This window comes from Bombina bombina, chromosome 11 (genome assembly GCF_027579735.1).
Source record: "Bombina bombina isolate aBomBom1 chromosome 11, aBomBom1.pri, whole genome shotgun sequence".
Lineage (NCBI taxonomy): Eukaryota > Metazoa > Chordata > Amphibia > Anura > Bombinatoridae > Bombina > Bombina bombina.
The window spans coordinates 75208878-75226730 of record NC_069509.1 but is presented as its reverse complement, the minus strand read 5'-3'; the positions used below and the strand labels follow the sequence as shown (position 1 = coordinate 75226730).

The following is a 17853-nucleotide window of genomic DNA, read 5'->3' as shown; positions in this document are numbered from 1 at the left end:
CCTTATTCCAGGACTGGTTAGGTTTCCAGCCTTGTCTGTAACGAGCAACAGCTCCTTCCTGTTTTGGTGCAGTGGAAGTTGATGCTGCACCTGCTTTGAAATTCCGAAAGGGACGAAAATTAGACTGTCTAGCCTTAGCTTTGGCTTTGTCTTGAGGTAGAGCGTGGCCCTTACCTCCTGTAATGTCAGCGATAATTTCTTTCAAACCGGGCCCAAATAAAGTTTGCCCCTTGAAAGGTATATTAAGTAATTTGGACTTAGAAGTTACATCAGCCGACCAGGATTTTAGCCACAGCGCCCTACGTGCCTGAATGGCGAATCCTGAATTCTTAGCCGTAAGTTTGGTTAAATGTACTACGGCCTCCGAAACGAATGAATTAGCTAGTTTAAGGACTCTAAGCCTGTCCGTAATGTCGTCCAGCGTAGCGGAACTAAGGTTCTCTTCCAGAGACTCAATCCAAAATGCTGCCGCAGCCGTAATCGGCGCGATGCATGCAAGGGGTTGCAATATCAAACCTTGTTGAACAAACATTTTCTTAAGGTAACCCTCTAATTTTTTATCCATAGGATCTGAAAAAGCACAGCTATCCTCCACCGGGATAGTGGTGCGCTTAGCTAAGGTAGAAACTGCTCCCTCCACCTTAGGGACCGTTTGCCATAAGTCCCGTGTGGTGGCGTCTATTGGAAACATCTTTCTAAATATTGGAGGGGGTGAGAACGGCACACCGGGTCTATCCCACTCCTTAGTAACAATTTCAGTTAATCTCTTAGGTATAGGAAAAACGTCAGTACTCGCCGGTACCGCAAAGTATTTATCCAACCTACACATTTTCTCTGGTATTGCAACAGTGTTACAATCGTTAAGAGCCGCTAAGACCTCCCCTAGTAATACACGGAGGTTTTCCAATTTAAATTTAAAATTTGAAATATCTGAATCCAATCTGCTTGGATCAGAACCGTCACCTACAGAATGAAGCTCTCCGTCCTCATGCTCTGCAAGCTGTGACGCAGTATCAGACATGGCCCTAGAATTATCAGCGCACTCTGTTCTCACCCCAGAGTGATCACGCTTGCCTCTTAGTTCTGGTAACTTAGCCAAAACTTCAGTCATAACAGTAGCCATATCTTGTAATGTTATCTGTAATGGCTGCCCAGATGTACTAGGCGCCATAATATCACGCACCTCCCGGGCGGGAGACGCAGGTACTGACACGTGAGGCGAGTTAGACGGCATAACTCTCCCCTCGCTGTTTGGTGAAATTTGTTCAATTTGTACAGATTGGCTTTTATTTAAAGTAGCATCAATACAGTTAGTACATAAATTTCTATTGGGCTCCACCTTGGCATTGGAACAAATGACACAGGTATCTTCCTCTGAATCAGACATATTTAACACACTAGCAATAAACATGCAACTTGGTTACAATCTTATTTAACAAAACGTACTGTGCCTCAAAGAAGCACTAAACGATTAAATGACAGTTGAAATAATGAACTGAAAAACAGTTATAGCATCACTCTTTAAAAACAACATAACTTGTTAGCAAAGGTTTGTTCCCATTAGTAAAGCAACACTAATTAAATTTTTAAACATAAAAATCACAGAGCAACGTTTTAAAACACAGTCACTATATAAATCTCACAGCTCTGCTGAGAGAATCTACTTCCCTTCAAAGAAGTTTGAAGACCCCTGAGTTCTGTTAGAGATGAACCGGATCATGCAGAAAATATAAGTGTAACTGACTGGAAATTTTTGATGCGTAGCAAAGAGCGCCAAAAACGGCCCCTCCCCCTCACACACAGCAGTGAGAGAGAAACGAAACTGTCATAATCAAAACAAGCAAACTGCCAAGTGGAAAAATAATGCCCAAATATTTATTCACTCAGTACCTCAGAAATGCAAACGATTCTACATTCCAGCAAAAACGTTTAACATGAATTAAATACCTATTAAAAGGTTTAATGTATTTTTACAGAGTAATTCCGGTGAAATACCATCCCCAGAACACTGAAGTGTAGAGTATACATACATGTCATTATAACGGTATAGCAGGATTTTCTCATCAATTCCATTCAGAAAAATAAAAACTGCTACATACCTCAATGCAGATTCAACTGCCCGCTGTCCCCTGATCTGAAGCTTTTACCTCCCTCAGATGGCCGAGAAACAGCAATATGATCTTAACTACTCCGGTTAAAATCATAAGAAAAACTCTGGTAGATTCTTCTTCAAACTCTGCCAGAGAAGTAATAACACGCTCCGGTGCTATTGTAAAATAACAAACTTTTGATTGAAGTTATAAAAACTAAGTATAATCACCATAGTCCTCTCACACCTCCTATCTAGTCTTTGGGTGCAAGAGAATGACTGGAGGTGACGTAGAGGGGAGGAGCTATATAGCAACTCTGCTGGGTGAATCCTCTTGCACTTCCTGTAGGGGAGCAGATAATATCCCAGAAGTAATGATGACCCGTGGACTGATCACACATAACAGAAGAAATTATGTTTTCTTCTGTTATGTGTGATCAGTCCACGGGTCATCATTACTTCTGGGATACCAATACCAAAGCAAAAGTACACGGATGACGGGAGGGATAGGCAGGCTCATTATACAGAAGGAACCACTGCCTGAAGAACCTTTCTCCCAAAAATAGCCTCCGAAGAAGCAAAAGTGTCAAATTTGTAAAATTTGGAAAAAGTATGAAGCGAAGACCAAGTTGCAGCCTTGCAAATCTGTTCAATAGAGGCCTCATTCTTAAAGGCCCAAGTGGAAGCCACAGCTCTAGTAGAATGAGCTGTAATTCTTTCAGGAGGCTGCTGTCCAGCAGTCTCATAGGCTAAACGAATTATGCTACGAAGCCAGAAGGAGAGAGAGGTAGCCGAAGCCTTATGACCTCTCCTCTGACCAGAGTACACGACAAACAGGGAAGACGTTTGTCGAAAATCCTTAGTTGCCTGCAAGTAGAACTTGAGGGCACGAACTACATCCAGATTGTGTAGAAGACGTTCCTTCTTTGAAGAAGGATTTGGACACAAGGATGGAACAACAATCTCTTGATTGATATTCCTGTTAGTGACTACCTTAGGTAAGAACCCAGGTTTAGTACGCAGAACTACCTTGTCTGAGTGAAAAATCAGATAAGGAGAATCACAATGTAAGGCTGATAACTCAGAGACTCTTCGAGCCGAGGAAATAGCCATTAAAAACAGAACTTTCCAAGATAACAATTTTATATCAATGGAATGAAGGGGTTCAAACGGAACACCCTGTAAAATGTTAAGAACTAAGTTTAAACTCCATGGCGGAGCAACAGTTTTAAACACAGGCTTGATCCTAGCTAAAGCCTGACAAAAGGCCTGGACGTCTGGATTTTCTGACAGACGCCTATGTAACAAGATGGACAGAGCTGAGATCTGTCCCTTTAATGAGCTAGCCGATAAACCCTTTTCTAAACCTTCTTGTAGAAAGGACAATATCCTAGGAATCCTAACCTTACTCCAGGAGTAACCTTTGGATTCGCACCAGTATAGGTATTTACGCCATATCTTATGGTAAATCCTTCTGGTAACAGGCTTCCTAGCCTGTATCAGGGTATCAATAACCGACTCAGAAAAACCACGTTTTGATAAAATCAAGCGTTCAATTTCCAAGCAGTCAGCTTCAGAGAAGTTAGATTTTGATGTTTGAATGGACCCTGTATCAGAAGGTCCTGTCTTAGAGGTAGAGACCAAGGCGGACAGGATGACATGTCCACTAGATCTGCATACCAAGTCCTGCGTGGCCATGCAGGCGCTATTAGAATCACTGATGCTCTCTCCTGTTTGATTTTGGCAATCAATCGAGGAAGCAGCGGGAAGGGTGGAAACACATAAGCCATCCCGAAGTTCCAAGGTGCTGTCAAAGCATCTATCAGAACCGCTCCCGGATCCCTGGATCTGGACCCGTAGCGAGGAAGTTTGGCGTTCTGGCGAGACGCCATGAGATCTCTGGTTTGCCCCAACGTCGAAGTATTTGGGCAAAGACCTCCGGATGAAGTTCCCACTCCCCCGGATGAAAAGTCTGGCGACTCAAGAAATCCGCCTCCCAGTTCTCCACTCCCGGGATGTGGATTGCTGACAGGTGGCAAGAGTGAGACTCTGCCCAGCGAATTATCTTTGATACTTCCATCATTGCTAGGGAGCTTCTTGTCCCTCCTTGATGGTTGATGTAAGCTACAGTCGTGATGTTGTCCGACTGAAACCTGATGAACCCCCGAGTTTTTAACTGGGGCCAAGCCAGAAGGGCATGGAGAACTGCTCTTAATTCCAGAATGTTTATTGGCAGGAGACTTTCCTCCTGATTCCATTGTCCCTGAGCCTTCAGAGAATTCCAGACAGCGCCCCAACCTAGTAGGCTGGCGTCTGTTGTTACAATTGTCCAGTCCGGCCTGCTGAATGGCATCCCCCTGGACAGATGTGGCCGAGAAAGCCACCATAGAAGAGAGTTTCTGGTCTCTTGATCCAGATTCAGAGTAGGGGACAAGTCTGTTAAAACCTAGGTTGCACTAGCTGGATTTGAACTCACAACCTTTGGCTTGGGAGGCAGTTAACCTAACTACTGGGCCACAAAATCCTCTGAATCAGACATGTTTAACACACTAGCAATAAACTTGCAACTTGGTTACAATCTTATTTAACAAAAACGTACTGTGCCTCAAAGAAGCACTAAACGATTAAATGACAGTTGAAATAATGAACTGAAAGACAGTTATAGCATCAATCCTTAAAAACAACACAACTTTTAGCAAAGGTTTGTTCCCATTAGTAAAGTAACAATAATTAAATTTGAAACATAAAAATTACAGAGCAACGTTTTTAATCACAGTCAATATATAAGTCTCACAGCTCTGCTGAGAGAATCTACCTCCCTCCAAAGAAGTTTGAAGACCCCTGAGTTCTGTTAGAGATGAACCGGATCATGCAGGAAATACAAGAGTAACTGACTGGAAATTTTTGATGCGTAGCAAAGAGCGCCAAAAACGGCCCCTCCCCCTCACACACAGCAGTGAGAGAGAAACGAAACTGTCACAATTAAAACAAGCAACTGCCAAGTGGAAAAATAATGCCCAAATATTTATTCACTCAGTACCTCAGAAAATGCAAACGATTCTACATTCCAGCAAAAACGTTTAACATAATAAATACCTATTAAAAGGTTTAATGTACTTTTAACAGAGTAATTCCGGTGAAATACCATCCCCAGAATACTGAAGTGTAGAATATACATACATGTCATTATAACGGTATGGCAGGATTTTCTCATCAATTCCATTCAGAAAATAAAAACTGCTACATACCTCAATGCAGATTCATCTGCCCGCTGTCCCCTGATCTGAAGCTTTTACCTCCCTCAGATGGCCGAGAAACAGCAATATGATCTTAACTACTCCGGTTAAAATCATAGTAAAAACTCTGGTAGATTCTTCTTCAAACTCTGCCAGAGAGGCAATAACACGCTCCGGTGCTATTGTAAAATAACAAACTTTTGATTGAAGTTATAAAAACTAAGTATAATCACCATAGTCCTCTCACACATCCTATCTAGTCTTTGGGTGCAAGAGAATGACTGGGAGTGACGTAGAGGGGAGGAGCTATATGCAGCTCTGCTGGGTGAATCCTCTTGCATTTCCTGTTGGGGAGGAGTTATATCCCAGAAGTAATGATGACCCGTGGACTGATCACACATAACAGAAGAAAGTAAGACAAGGGCCTATTTCCTAGGCACTGCAGCCTGGGGGACTTTGCTGCAAAAAGCAGCCTCGAAAGAGGCAAAAATATAAAAGTGAGAGAATTTAGTAAATTTGTATAAGGCAGACCAAAGTATGTAGAGAAATGGGAGGGATTAAAAGCTCTTGGCATGCTGGGTATTTCATGCCTCCTTCTAGTGGTCAGGAACTGAATCCCACAGGTAATGGTTAATTGTCACTCACCACATTATGAAAGAAAGGATGCTTTAACCTTTTTTTTCATATTACATCAGCACCACATACCTCTCTGCACGTTACACGGGTACTTAATGTCAAGTATTCTGACTGCACAATGCACATTTATTAATTAAGTGCCACGTAAGCTCAAATATGGCACCTATCATACGCACGTGGCGCTAAACTCTGCTTTAAAAAAATAAGCCTTCTTTGAATACTACTTTGCAGAAACTGCTGCACAGCTTGTAGCCCAAGCACACTACTGATCTTTATGCCCCTTTAAGATAAATAGATGGACTTCCTAGCATCCCATTCTTTGGCTTACATATACACAAGGAAACCTAGTTCTTTAGTCTGTTCAGAAGAGACAGTTTATATATTTTTTAACATCTTAAACATATATTAGATTATTATTATTGTGTTTAGGTAGAACCATAACCCCACGTACCAGCACAGAGAGATCGTCCAGCTGAAATATGTCATCAGGAATCCCAGAATTCTTCAGGCTGTTTGCTCGAGCCACAATCGCCTGACAAAAACGAAGACAAAGTGAGACAGAGACAAATATATGCAAACAGCCTGCAGTTTCAGTAACACATTTATACTCCTTTGTATCCAACAGGGGGCGCTACAGAGTATCTCAGTAATTGAGGAGAGATAAATACAAACTGCAGTAGTGTAGTCAAAATGCCACTTTTTTTTTAAAGGGACAGTATACACCTTGTAATTACAAGACATTACTGTTGTGTTGCTATAGAACATATCAGCCAAGTCTTAAAAGGACAGTCAGGTCCAAGAACAAAAAAAAACAAAAACTTTCATGATTCGAATAGGGAATGTAATTTTAAACAACTTTCCACTTTACTTTTATCACCAATTTTGCTTTGTTCTCTTGATATTCTTAGATGAAAGCTAAACCTAGGAGGTTCATATGCTAATTTCTCAGACCTTGAAGACTGCCTTTAAATCTGAATGCATTTTGACCACTAGAGGGCATTAGTTCATGTGTTATATATAGATAACATTGAGCTCATGCACGTGAAGTTAACCTGGAGATAGCACTGATTGGCTAAAATGCAAGTCTGTCAAAAGAACTGAAATAAGGGGGCAGTCTGCAGAGGTTTAGATACAAGGTAATTATAGAGGTAAAACGTGTATTATTATAACTGCGTTGGTTATGCAAAGCTGGGGAATGGGTAATAAAGGCATTATCTATCTTTTTAAACAACAAAAATTCTGGTGTTGACTGTCCCTTTAACGTTTTTAAAAAAAATTAACATAATTTTTTGTGCAATTAATTCTCAATAGCCAAACTTCACCTACCATATGCCGTATTTAGGAGAATCCAAACTGGGCTTTAGTCTGCAGACAACACTGCTAGCCATGGTCATAAATTTTGTATAAAGTACTCTGTTCTGTAGTTATCAGTTAAAACCAAAAAGTGATATATATGTAGCAGAGTTAGCCTGTTTTTCAGAATTTAAATGAAAAAAGGGGGCAAAATAAATAATGGAAATTTATTGAAAAGTTGTTTTATTAGGCATAACTTAATGATATTGTTTCAAAAGCGTGGCTAATTCTCCCAAACATTGCTCTTCGCTGATGTGGGGGTTCAGTTACTCACAATCATAATGTGAGAGAGTGTTTGCTATGTGACTAATAAACTAGTAGAACATATAGGATGAGCAATGAGGACCCCAATGTTTTCTGTTTATTCATAACAAGTTTGTTTGTTTATTTATTTATTTTCTATAAAAGCAACAAGAAATTCAAACAAAAACTTGCATGGTTCAGACAGAGCTAGTTATTTTAAAAGGGATATAAAAAACTTTTTTTTCCATTTATTTTTATTTCATGATATAAAATGTCATTTTAAAACAACTTTGAAATGTACTTGTATTATCAGTACACCTACCTAAGTATCTCTACAACAAAGAATACCTTAGGAACAAAAGCAAATTTGATATAAGAAGTAAATTAGAAACTGTATTACAACTGTATGTTCTGTCTGAATTACTAAACAATATTATTGGGTTTCATATCCTTTTAAAGATTTTTTCAATTTACTTCTATTGCCAAATGTACTTCATTCTCTTGTAGCCTTTGTTGAAAAGCATACCTGGTTAGGCTTAGGAGCAGCTGGTGATTGGTGGCTTTGCACATATGCCTCTTGTCATTGGCTCACCAGATGTGTTCAATGAGGTCCAGTTGTAAATCGCCGCTTTGGAGCTCACTAACTATGAGGGCAATCACTCTCTTGTTTAATGATTTTATATAGAGTTCACCTTTAAAATCTATAGGGATATTTATATATATTTTTTTAACACAGATAAATCCTTTGATAAAAACTATTCTAAAGGATTGTGAGACCCCTATGTGTTTAACCCCTTTACAATATACACATATATGTGTACCCGGTCTCATACCGGACCGGGTACACATCCCATGATCCTGCAACATGCTCAGCCCTGGCTGAGCATGTTGCAGGGTCATGGGATGTTACCCGGTCCGGTATGAGAGTGTAGTCCCCTTCCGTGTTTTGTATATGTCTAGGGTGATTACATAAGCCTGTGCACCATTCCCTTGTTCCCAGTTTGTTTGGATTTGAGAGCTTGCATTTTAGGGTCCCAGGTATTGGAAAGGACCTCAACGAGGTACCTGGGCTTGTCCCATTTGGCCAGATGCGGTAACTAACCTTTCTATTTTTGCTTTTAAATCTTAGCTGAGAGCTTGTAAGTGCTGGACTTTCTCTGTGTGTTGCATTAATTGTTTTTGTAATTTTCCCTATGGTTCTTGCACCCAGACCCGTCTGGGGTTAACTGCCTGTGAATCTGGGGACAGCACAGCTTCCTGTGAGTGCCAGTGAGCTCCCAGGGCTGAGCATGTTGCAGGGTCATGGGATGTGTACCCGGTTTTGTATATATATTTGTATGTATGTATGTATGTATGTATTTTAGAAAGACTGAGGAAACGGGTACACATTATTAATATGTTGCAGCACAGCACACTGTATGAAAAGGAGTATAATAGGAAAAAGACATAAGGGCTTATATTAATTTGCTGTTTCTATTACTTCTAGTGGCCTGAGCTCAGCCCTAACCTCTGTATCCTGGCATACATGCCTGAGTCACTGGAGTTGCCCCATTAACCACACAGATGTCTGCAAAACGGGTTCAGTCACTTCCCCCATGCATGAATTACAGTCAGAGAGGAGAGCCAGGTTACAGCAGACACTGGACTGGCACTAGCCTTTTCAGTGCCGGAAGTAGGGCTCAGTAATAGTACACATTGGTATCAGTTACTGCCTTGTTTTGTCACGACAATTACTTTGTAGGAAATGGAAATGTGTTGTATTCATTCCTTGCAAAGTCATTTGAACAGAATAAAATTAAAGGGACATTAAGAAAATTATAGAATATATATTATTATACTGGATAGGCTCAGCCAACAATATCATTTCACATTTAAACCCCTAGAGGAAGAACTATTCGAACCATACTCATTAGCAGTACTACCTCACCTGACCCCACAACAACTGCAAAGACATATAGGTGATTTGCTACCACTTCAGGGGAATCCAAACTTTATTGCAGGCATTACTACACAACCTTTTCAGCTATGGTATCAAAAGGAACTAAGAACTGTTCAAAACATTCTTGACAAATTTAGTAACTCAATTAAAAGCTTCAGGGCATTACAAATGCAATATAACCTACTGAATACACGCCACTTTGCATATCTCCAAGCACGACATTACGTAACGGACTTACTAAAAGCAGGAGATTTTTCTCAGTTAAGGTCCTTAACTCAACTAGTCTCATTAGCCACCCAGGGAATATACACCATTTCCCCAATATTCTATTACCAAAATCCACAAATACTTCTACCGTGACAAAAAATTGGTCCAACTCAATGGCCTTTATGTATGAAGCCGTCTACTTTCCTGCATTTGCCGCCCCAATACGCTCGCCTACCATTGCTGCCTCGGACCTGTATAAGTTTGCCAGAGTTATCAAGAAAGCTATCAAGAAGCCGCGCACCAAGTACGGAGCGATGAGCAGCGGACTGTTGTTAACTGAAAGTCATTGATCTCGCTGCTCATCTGCTTCTTCGCAGCTTTCTTGCTAGCCTGTCACTAAGCACCCACACTAAACTACACTGTTTTACCCCCTTACCCCGGAGCCCCCCGCACCTAAATAAAAGTTATTAACCCCTAAACCGCCGCTCCTGGACCCCGCTGCAATTATAATAAATGTATTAACCCCTAAACCGCTACTTCCGGACCCCGCCGCAGCTATAATAAAATGTATTAACCCCTAAACCACCGCTTCCGGACCCCGCCGCCACCTACATTATACCTATTAACCCATAATCTGCCGCACCCTATACCGCCGCCACCTATATTAAAGTTATTAACCCCTATCCTGCGGATCCTGGACCCCACCGCAACTAAATAAATTGTTTAACCCCTAAACCACCGCACCCAGAGCCCACCCCCACCTACATTACATTTATTAATCCCTATCCTGCCCCCCACTACACTGCCACCACCTACATTAAACTCATTAACCCCTAAACTGCTGCTCCCAGACCCCGCCGCCACCTATATTAAATTTATTAACCCCTATCCTGCCCCCTATACCACTGCCACCTATATTAAACTTATTAACCCCTAAACCTAAGTCTAACACTAACACCCCCTAACTTTAATATTATTTTAATAAATCGAAATAAAACTATTATTATTATTATTAACTAAATTATTCCTATTTAAAAATAAATACTTACCTGTAAAATAAACCCTAAGATAGCTATAATATAACTAATAATTATATTGTAGCTATTATAGGATTTATTTTTATTTTATAGGCAACTTTGTATTTATTTTAACTAGGTAGAATAGTTATTCAATAGTTATTAACTATGTAATAGCTACCTAGCTAAAATACTTACAAAATTAACTGTAAAATAAATCCTAACCTAAGTTACAATTAAACCTAACACTACACCATCATTAAATTAATTAAATAAATTAACTACAATTTCCTAAAATGAAATTAAATAAACTATAGTACAAAAAAAACAAACACTAAATTACAGAAAATAAAAAAGAATTACAAGAAGTTTAAACTAATTACACCTAATCTAAGCCCCCTAATAAAATGATAAAGCCCCCCAAAATAAAAAAATGCCCTACCCTATTCAAAATTACAAAGTAATCAGCTTTTTTACCAGCCCTTAAAAGGGCTTTTTGCGGGGCATTGCCCAAAAGTAATCAGCTCTTTTACCTGTAAAAAAAAAAAAAAAAATACAACCCCCCCAACATTAAAACCCACCACCCACATACCCCTACTCTAACCCACCCAAACCCCCATTAAATAAACCTAACACTAACCCCCTGAAGAGCTCCCTACCTTGAGTCGTCTTCACCCAGCCGAGCCGAATTCTTCATCCAAGCGGAGCAAGAAGAGGTCCTCCATCCGGTAGAAGTCTTCATCCAAGCGGTGTCTTCTATCTTCATCCAACCGCGGCTTCATCTTCCAGACCTCCGACGCGGAACATCCTTCTGGCCCGACGACTACCCGACAAATGAAGTTTCCTTTAAGGGACGTCATCCAAGATGGCGTCCCTCGAATTCCGATTGGCTGATAGGATTCTATCAGCCAATCGGAATTAAGGTAGGAAAAATCCGATTGGCTGATTCAATCAGCCAATCGGATTGACCTTGCATTCTATTGGCTGATCGCAACATTTTTTTATTTTGGGGGGCTTTATTATTTTATTAGAGGGCTTAGATTAGGTGTAATTAGTTTAAACTTCTTGTAATTCTTTTTTATTTTCTGTAATTTAGTGTTTGTGTTTTTTTGTACTATAGTTTAGTTTATTTAATTTTAGGTAATTGTAGTTAATTTATTTAATTAATTTAATGATAGTGTAGTGTTAGGTTTAATTGTAACTTAGGTTAGAATTTAATTTTGCAGGTAATTTTTTAAGTATTTTAGCTAGGTAGCTATTAAATAGTTAATAACTATTGAATAACTATTCTACCTAGTTAAAATAAATACAAAGTTGCCTATAAAATAAAAATAAATCCTAAAATAGCTACAATATAATTATTAGTTATATTGTCGCTATCTTAGGGTTTATTTTACAGGTAAGTATTTATTTTTAAGTGTAGTGTGCCTTAAAAAGCTAATTTTCATACATTTTTTCCTCTGCAGTTGGTAAAAAAAAGCAATTGTAAATACATTAAGGGAAAAACTATTTTACAGTATACTGTCCCTTTAATATTAGAAAGTTTTATTTAAAAAATATTTAAGTTATGGGGGTGTTAGGGTTAGGCTTAGGGGTTAATAAGTTTATTATAGTGGTGGCGGGGTCCGGGAGCGGCGATTTAGGGGTTAATAAGTATAAAGTAGGTGGCGGCAGTGTAGGGGGGACAGATTAGGGGTGTTTAGACTCGGGGTACATGTTAGGGTGTTAGGTGCAGACATCTCCCATAGGAATCAATGGGATATCGGGCAGCAGCGAACATGAGCTCTCGCTGCTGTCAGACTCCCATTGATTCCGCAGCGGATTGAAATCCAGGTACGCTGGCCCGGAATAGTGGCAAGCGTACCTGGTAGTAGTTTGATAACTACCAAAAGTAGAAAGATTGTGCCGAACTTGTGTTCGGAACATCTGTAGTGACGTAACCATTGATCTGTGTCGGACTGAGTCCGGAGGATCGTAGGTTACGTCCCTATATTCTACTTTTGCCGGGCTGTAGGGCTTGATAACTAAAGGCGAATCAGCCTCGCCACAAATACGCTGCGGAATTCCAGCGTATTTGTGGTTGACGGCTTGATAACTAGAGGCCCATGAGTGAACAAATAGACGTATCGCTAATCCAAACTAGCATTAAAACATTACGCAAAGTAACATTGTCGCAAGACTTGCGCGACTCCCACATTAGATTGTTACATCAAACATACATAACACCTAAAATGGGCACCGGATATAGAAAATATTTGTCCTAAATGCCGTAAGGAAAACCCTGACCTAATACAACTAATATGGAGATGCCCTCGCCTGACAAAATACTGGAAAACAATAGCATACTGGCTCAAAACTAAATGTAGCATTGATTTCCCGTTAGACAATGTCACCATACTTCTTCTAGAATTACCTAAGGGCTTAAAAAGAGAGAACCACTAGGCACAGCATTACTAATTGCTAGAAGACTAGTGTTTAAAACATAGATCACCACAACCATCCCTACCCTAACACAATTTAAAAACTCTCTCCTTCACCAAATGACAATTGAACTATACGACTAGCTTTATACATAAATGGGAATGTTATATACACAGTCTACCTCGGCAATTGCAAAAAAACAGTTGCTTACCCCCCTAAGCAACACAGATTTAATTCTAAATGCTCAACTTAGGGGAGAATGGATGCTAAATTTTGACTGAAGCAGTTAGATGGTAGTGAGTCACAAGCCCGGTGTCTATTAAGGGTGACTTAATATTATTATACTGATCGTACACAACTGGATATCATAATTACATGATCAGAATCTTTTGTTATAATTCGATTTTTGGTTTAATTTTGTTTATTTAATTGTGTTGGTTAAATGTGTTTAATAAATGTAAAATCTCAGTAGACACTGTATTACTAGACCATAAACTCATAACTGGAATTACTATCTTATACATCAAGGACTTTGATAAATGTGATCTTTAAGAAAATAATTGATTTAAAATGTCGGCATTGTATCTACTGTATCCTTTTCTAATTCTGTTTATGTCACTGAGAATATTAAAAATAAAAAAAGGGGAGGACCACACTCGCTGGATTTCAAACATAATTATCCATTTAATTAAGTGACATTTCGGTAACTTACTCCCCTTCCCTGAGTAAGGGGAGTAAGACCCCGAAACGTCACCTACTTAAATGGATATTTATGTTTGAAATCCAGTGAGTGCGGTCCTCCTTTTTATGATTTATGTAACCCTGGTATTGGCATCCTGCTAGATCCTATATCAGTAAGTGAGAGTGCAGTCCTTTTGGATTATATATATATATCATGCATATGAGAGCGCTCCAATTAAAAATGTTAAAAATATAAATAATTTTTGCACAAAAAAATAAATAAAATAAAAAAGAAAATCCTATGTATTTTGAGTTTGAAAAAAACCCAAAATGCACATTAGCCCAGAGATGGTTTGTGGGACAGAGGCTTATTGGCTGAGAACACCTCCCACAACTCTATGAATTGATATGGATGCACCAGACACATAAAAACAAACAATAAAATGATATATTGAATATAATATATCAGGGACAACACTCATCCTACGTTTCAGTCTGTTTTGCCGCAAATCTGCAGTGCCTGTACTCACCCTGAGGCAGGGCAGGGAGGAGAGCTCTCCGTGTAAGGTGGTCAGGCTGTTGTGACTTACAGACAAGTTTTCCTGGAGAAAGGAATAAAGAGAAAGATGGTTATTATGATGGGTTAAATACATTTAACCCTTTAAGGACACAGCTTTCTGTTTGCTCAATTGTTTTATGACGGAAAAATTCCGTCATATGTCCTTAAGAGGTTAAAAAACAACTCCATAGAATGCAAAATACCCTGTTATTTAAACATCAAACATTTTCTGTTGTCTGTGCTGAATTTCCTGTCCCTTTAATGCAGAATCCTTAAAAAGAACACTGACCCCACGAGTCGCTGCTCAAGGACCAATAACCGTTTGCTGCTCATTATTTTCAGTTACTATTTTCTCAGAGCAGCAACTAATTTTAGCTTCATAGGGTGAGGATAACAGTAAAATTTCAGACGTACTAACAATACAGTAAAGCTTTCTCACCAATTTCTGTAGAGATGACAGCTCCTCTGGCAGGTAACACAGCCCGGTCCTGTTCAGCTTCAGCCATCGCAAGCTGCTCATAGACTTAACATGTTCAGGAAAATATCCACCCTGAAGGGGAAAAGAGATGAGAACCATTTTATACTGTGATAATATCGACTGATATTGCAGTCCTGGGAATACTGTGACAGAACATATACACAGGGGAGGAATATGTTTTGCCAAATATTTTCATAGCCCAGTAATCCAGACAGCAAGAGTAAGTACAACAGCAATATTTTACAGGGACAGAAGATAAATGGGAAATGATTTGAGGGAATACATTTGAGAAAGCACTAGTTTACAGAAAAGCCGCTGATACTACCTCTGCCAAAAAGGCAGTTCCATGTAAAGATAAATAAAAAATGTCTTGGGTATGCAGAAGGCTACAAAGTGATTCATTAAAAGGAACAGAACAGTTAAAAAAAAGTTTCTAATCACACTTAAAGGGACAGTCTACGCCAGATTTTTTATTGGATAAAAAAGGATAGATAATCCCTTTATTACATAACTTGCATAACTAACACTGTTATATTAATACTTTTTTTTTTTTTACCTCTGTGATTACCTTGTATCTAAGCCTCTGCAGACTGCCCCCTTATTTCAGTTCTTTTTACAGACTTGCATTTTAGCTAATCAGTGCCGACTCCTAGGTAAATCTACAGGAGTGAGCACAATGTTATCTATATGGCACACATGAACTAGCACTGTCTAGCTATAAAAAAATTGTCAAAATGCCATGAGATAAGATGCGGCCTTCAAGGGCTTAGAAATTAGCATATGAGCCTACCTAGGTTTAGCTTTCAACAAAGAATACCAAGAGAAACATTTTTTTTTTTTTGATAAAAGTAAATTGGAAAGTTGTTTAAAATTACATCCGAGTCATGCAAGTTTAATTTTGACTAGACTGTTCCTTTATAGAGAGGCATAGAAGGTGAAATGTTTCTTTCGTGAATGAGATATCATTTTAAAACATTCAAATTTACTTTGTTTATCTAATTTGCTTCATTTTCTTGGTATCCTTACTTGAAGGAGCAGCAGTGCAAGAGAGTGAGCCAATAGCAAGATGCATATATGTACAGCCACCAATCAGCAGCTTCCAGTAGGAGCATTGCTGCTCATGAGCCTACCTGGATATTCCAAGAGCGCGAGGCAAAATTAGTCATTTCAAATCCCATGCTCTGTCTGAATAACAAGGCCCAAATTAGTGGTTTTATTTCCCTTTCAAGGAAAATTAGACCCCAGTTTTTTCTTTCTTTCTTGATTCAGAAAGAAAACACAATTTTTAACCACTTTCTAAATGTACTTCTATTACCTAAATCATTCCAGCTTAATTTTCTTTGTATTATTTGTTGAAGCAGCAGCAATGCACTACTAGGTGCTAAATGAAAACATAGGGGGAACCAATAACATGATGCAAATATGTACAGCCACCAATCAGCATCTCCTGAGCCTACCTGGGTATATCCTTTTCAACAAAGGATACCGAGAGAACAAAACAAAATTAGATAATATAAGTGAATTAGAAATTTGTTTAAAATCACATGCTCTGTCTGAATCATGAAAGAAAAAATTTGGGTTTCATGTCCCTTTAAAAAAAAAAAAAAAAAGGATAGTAAATACTTTGAGACTGTAATATAAAATGTTTAATTAGTAGAAGTTTTAGTATTTATTTTGCACAATTTTCCTGTATTTCCTGTCTGAGTTTTCCAATTCTGAAAACTGACAGAGCATACGTCAGGCTTCACAAGGTTAACCATGCACCATATCTGTCCGTAAATGGCTTCAGAAGAGATGATAAAATATTAACTATAAAACAATGGAGAGTTAGCAAAATATGACAGTTGTTGGCTGGGACTCCTCTCAATAAGGTGAGTGTTAAGTGGAGTTTAGCTTGTGAAAAACATTTGCAGCAAACAAGGCGATAATCTATTACAAACTATTTAATATTAATATATCTTTATATTAAAGTCCCTTGTGAGTTTCAGCTGAAGTTGCTTCCGATTGGCTAGAAGATTACCTGGAGCCAATCAAGAGCAGATTCAGTCACAGTTTGCAGGAGCTTTGTTCTGTGGGCAGAGAGAAACACAGAAAATTTAAAAATGATACTTTTATGATTCAGACAGAACATTAAACAACTTTTAAATGTACTTCTGTTATACAATTTGCTTCTTTCTCTTGGTATCTTTTGTTGAAGAGTATATCTAGGAAGGCTCAGAAGCATTAATTTACTACTGGGAGCTAGCTGACTATTGGTGGCTGCGCATCTATGCCTCTTGTCACTGGCACACCACAACTGTCCGGCTAGCTCCTGAGCCTACTCCAACAAAAATGATACAAAAAGATCAAAGTAAATTTGATAATAGAAGTAAAATTGGGAAGCTATTTAAATGTCATGCTCTTTGCAAATCAAAAGTGTTATTTTTTTCACTTTGCTGCCCACATTAATAAGACTATGGGCAGACTGTACAGACTGAATCTTATCTACAAACTTTGTTTAACAGCTGTTACCTTTCAATCACAAATCCCTCAGGCATCAGCCTGTAACATTTCCACTGATGCCAACTTACATTCTCTTGTTCCCTCTCATCTGCCTATTATAGAATCTCATTCTTTCTGGATCATTAGCTAGACGGTTTGCCGAGAACATCATATATATAGTTTTATCTAAAAGAACAAGTGCACAAAGGCACCTCTCATAGTGCAATACATTTATTATAATAAGATAAAAAGTCACAAATAAAACTTCTCATGCAATGGGTACTCACAAATAGACCCTCAATCAAATAATTAAGGTACAAGCCGTTGTGTATAAGTACAGATGTTCCCCTGTGGCTACTTTCTAGACGATGCTGATCATAACAGGAGAGTTCTTAGTAAGACCCAAGTTCAGTTTTAAATAGTAACTCCACAACAATCCGCAATGGTCGAATACTTGGGCTAACAGATGCACATTAAATCCACCAGGGACAATTAGTGTCTCAAAAACGTGCCC

At 38.9% G+C, this 17853-nt stretch overlaps 1 protein-coding gene across 1 annotated transcript in view; it reads right to left on the bottom strand.

Annotated features, from left to right (window-relative positions):
• The window catches only part of FLII (FLII actin remodeling protein), a 116333-nt gene that overhangs the window by 72392 nt on the left and 26088 nt on the right, over nt 1-17853 (bottom strand). Inside the window, exons 2-4 of the mRNA XM_053694603.1 lie at nt 14820-14930; nt 14352-14423; nt 6413-6493 (exon numbers count right to left, since the gene is read on the bottom strand). Coding sequence (XP_053550578.1) covers nt 6413-6493; nt 14352-14423; nt 14820-14930 — 264 coding nt within the window. The remainder of the gene's footprint in view (nt 1-6412; nt 6494-14351; nt 14424-14819; nt 14931-17853) is intronic.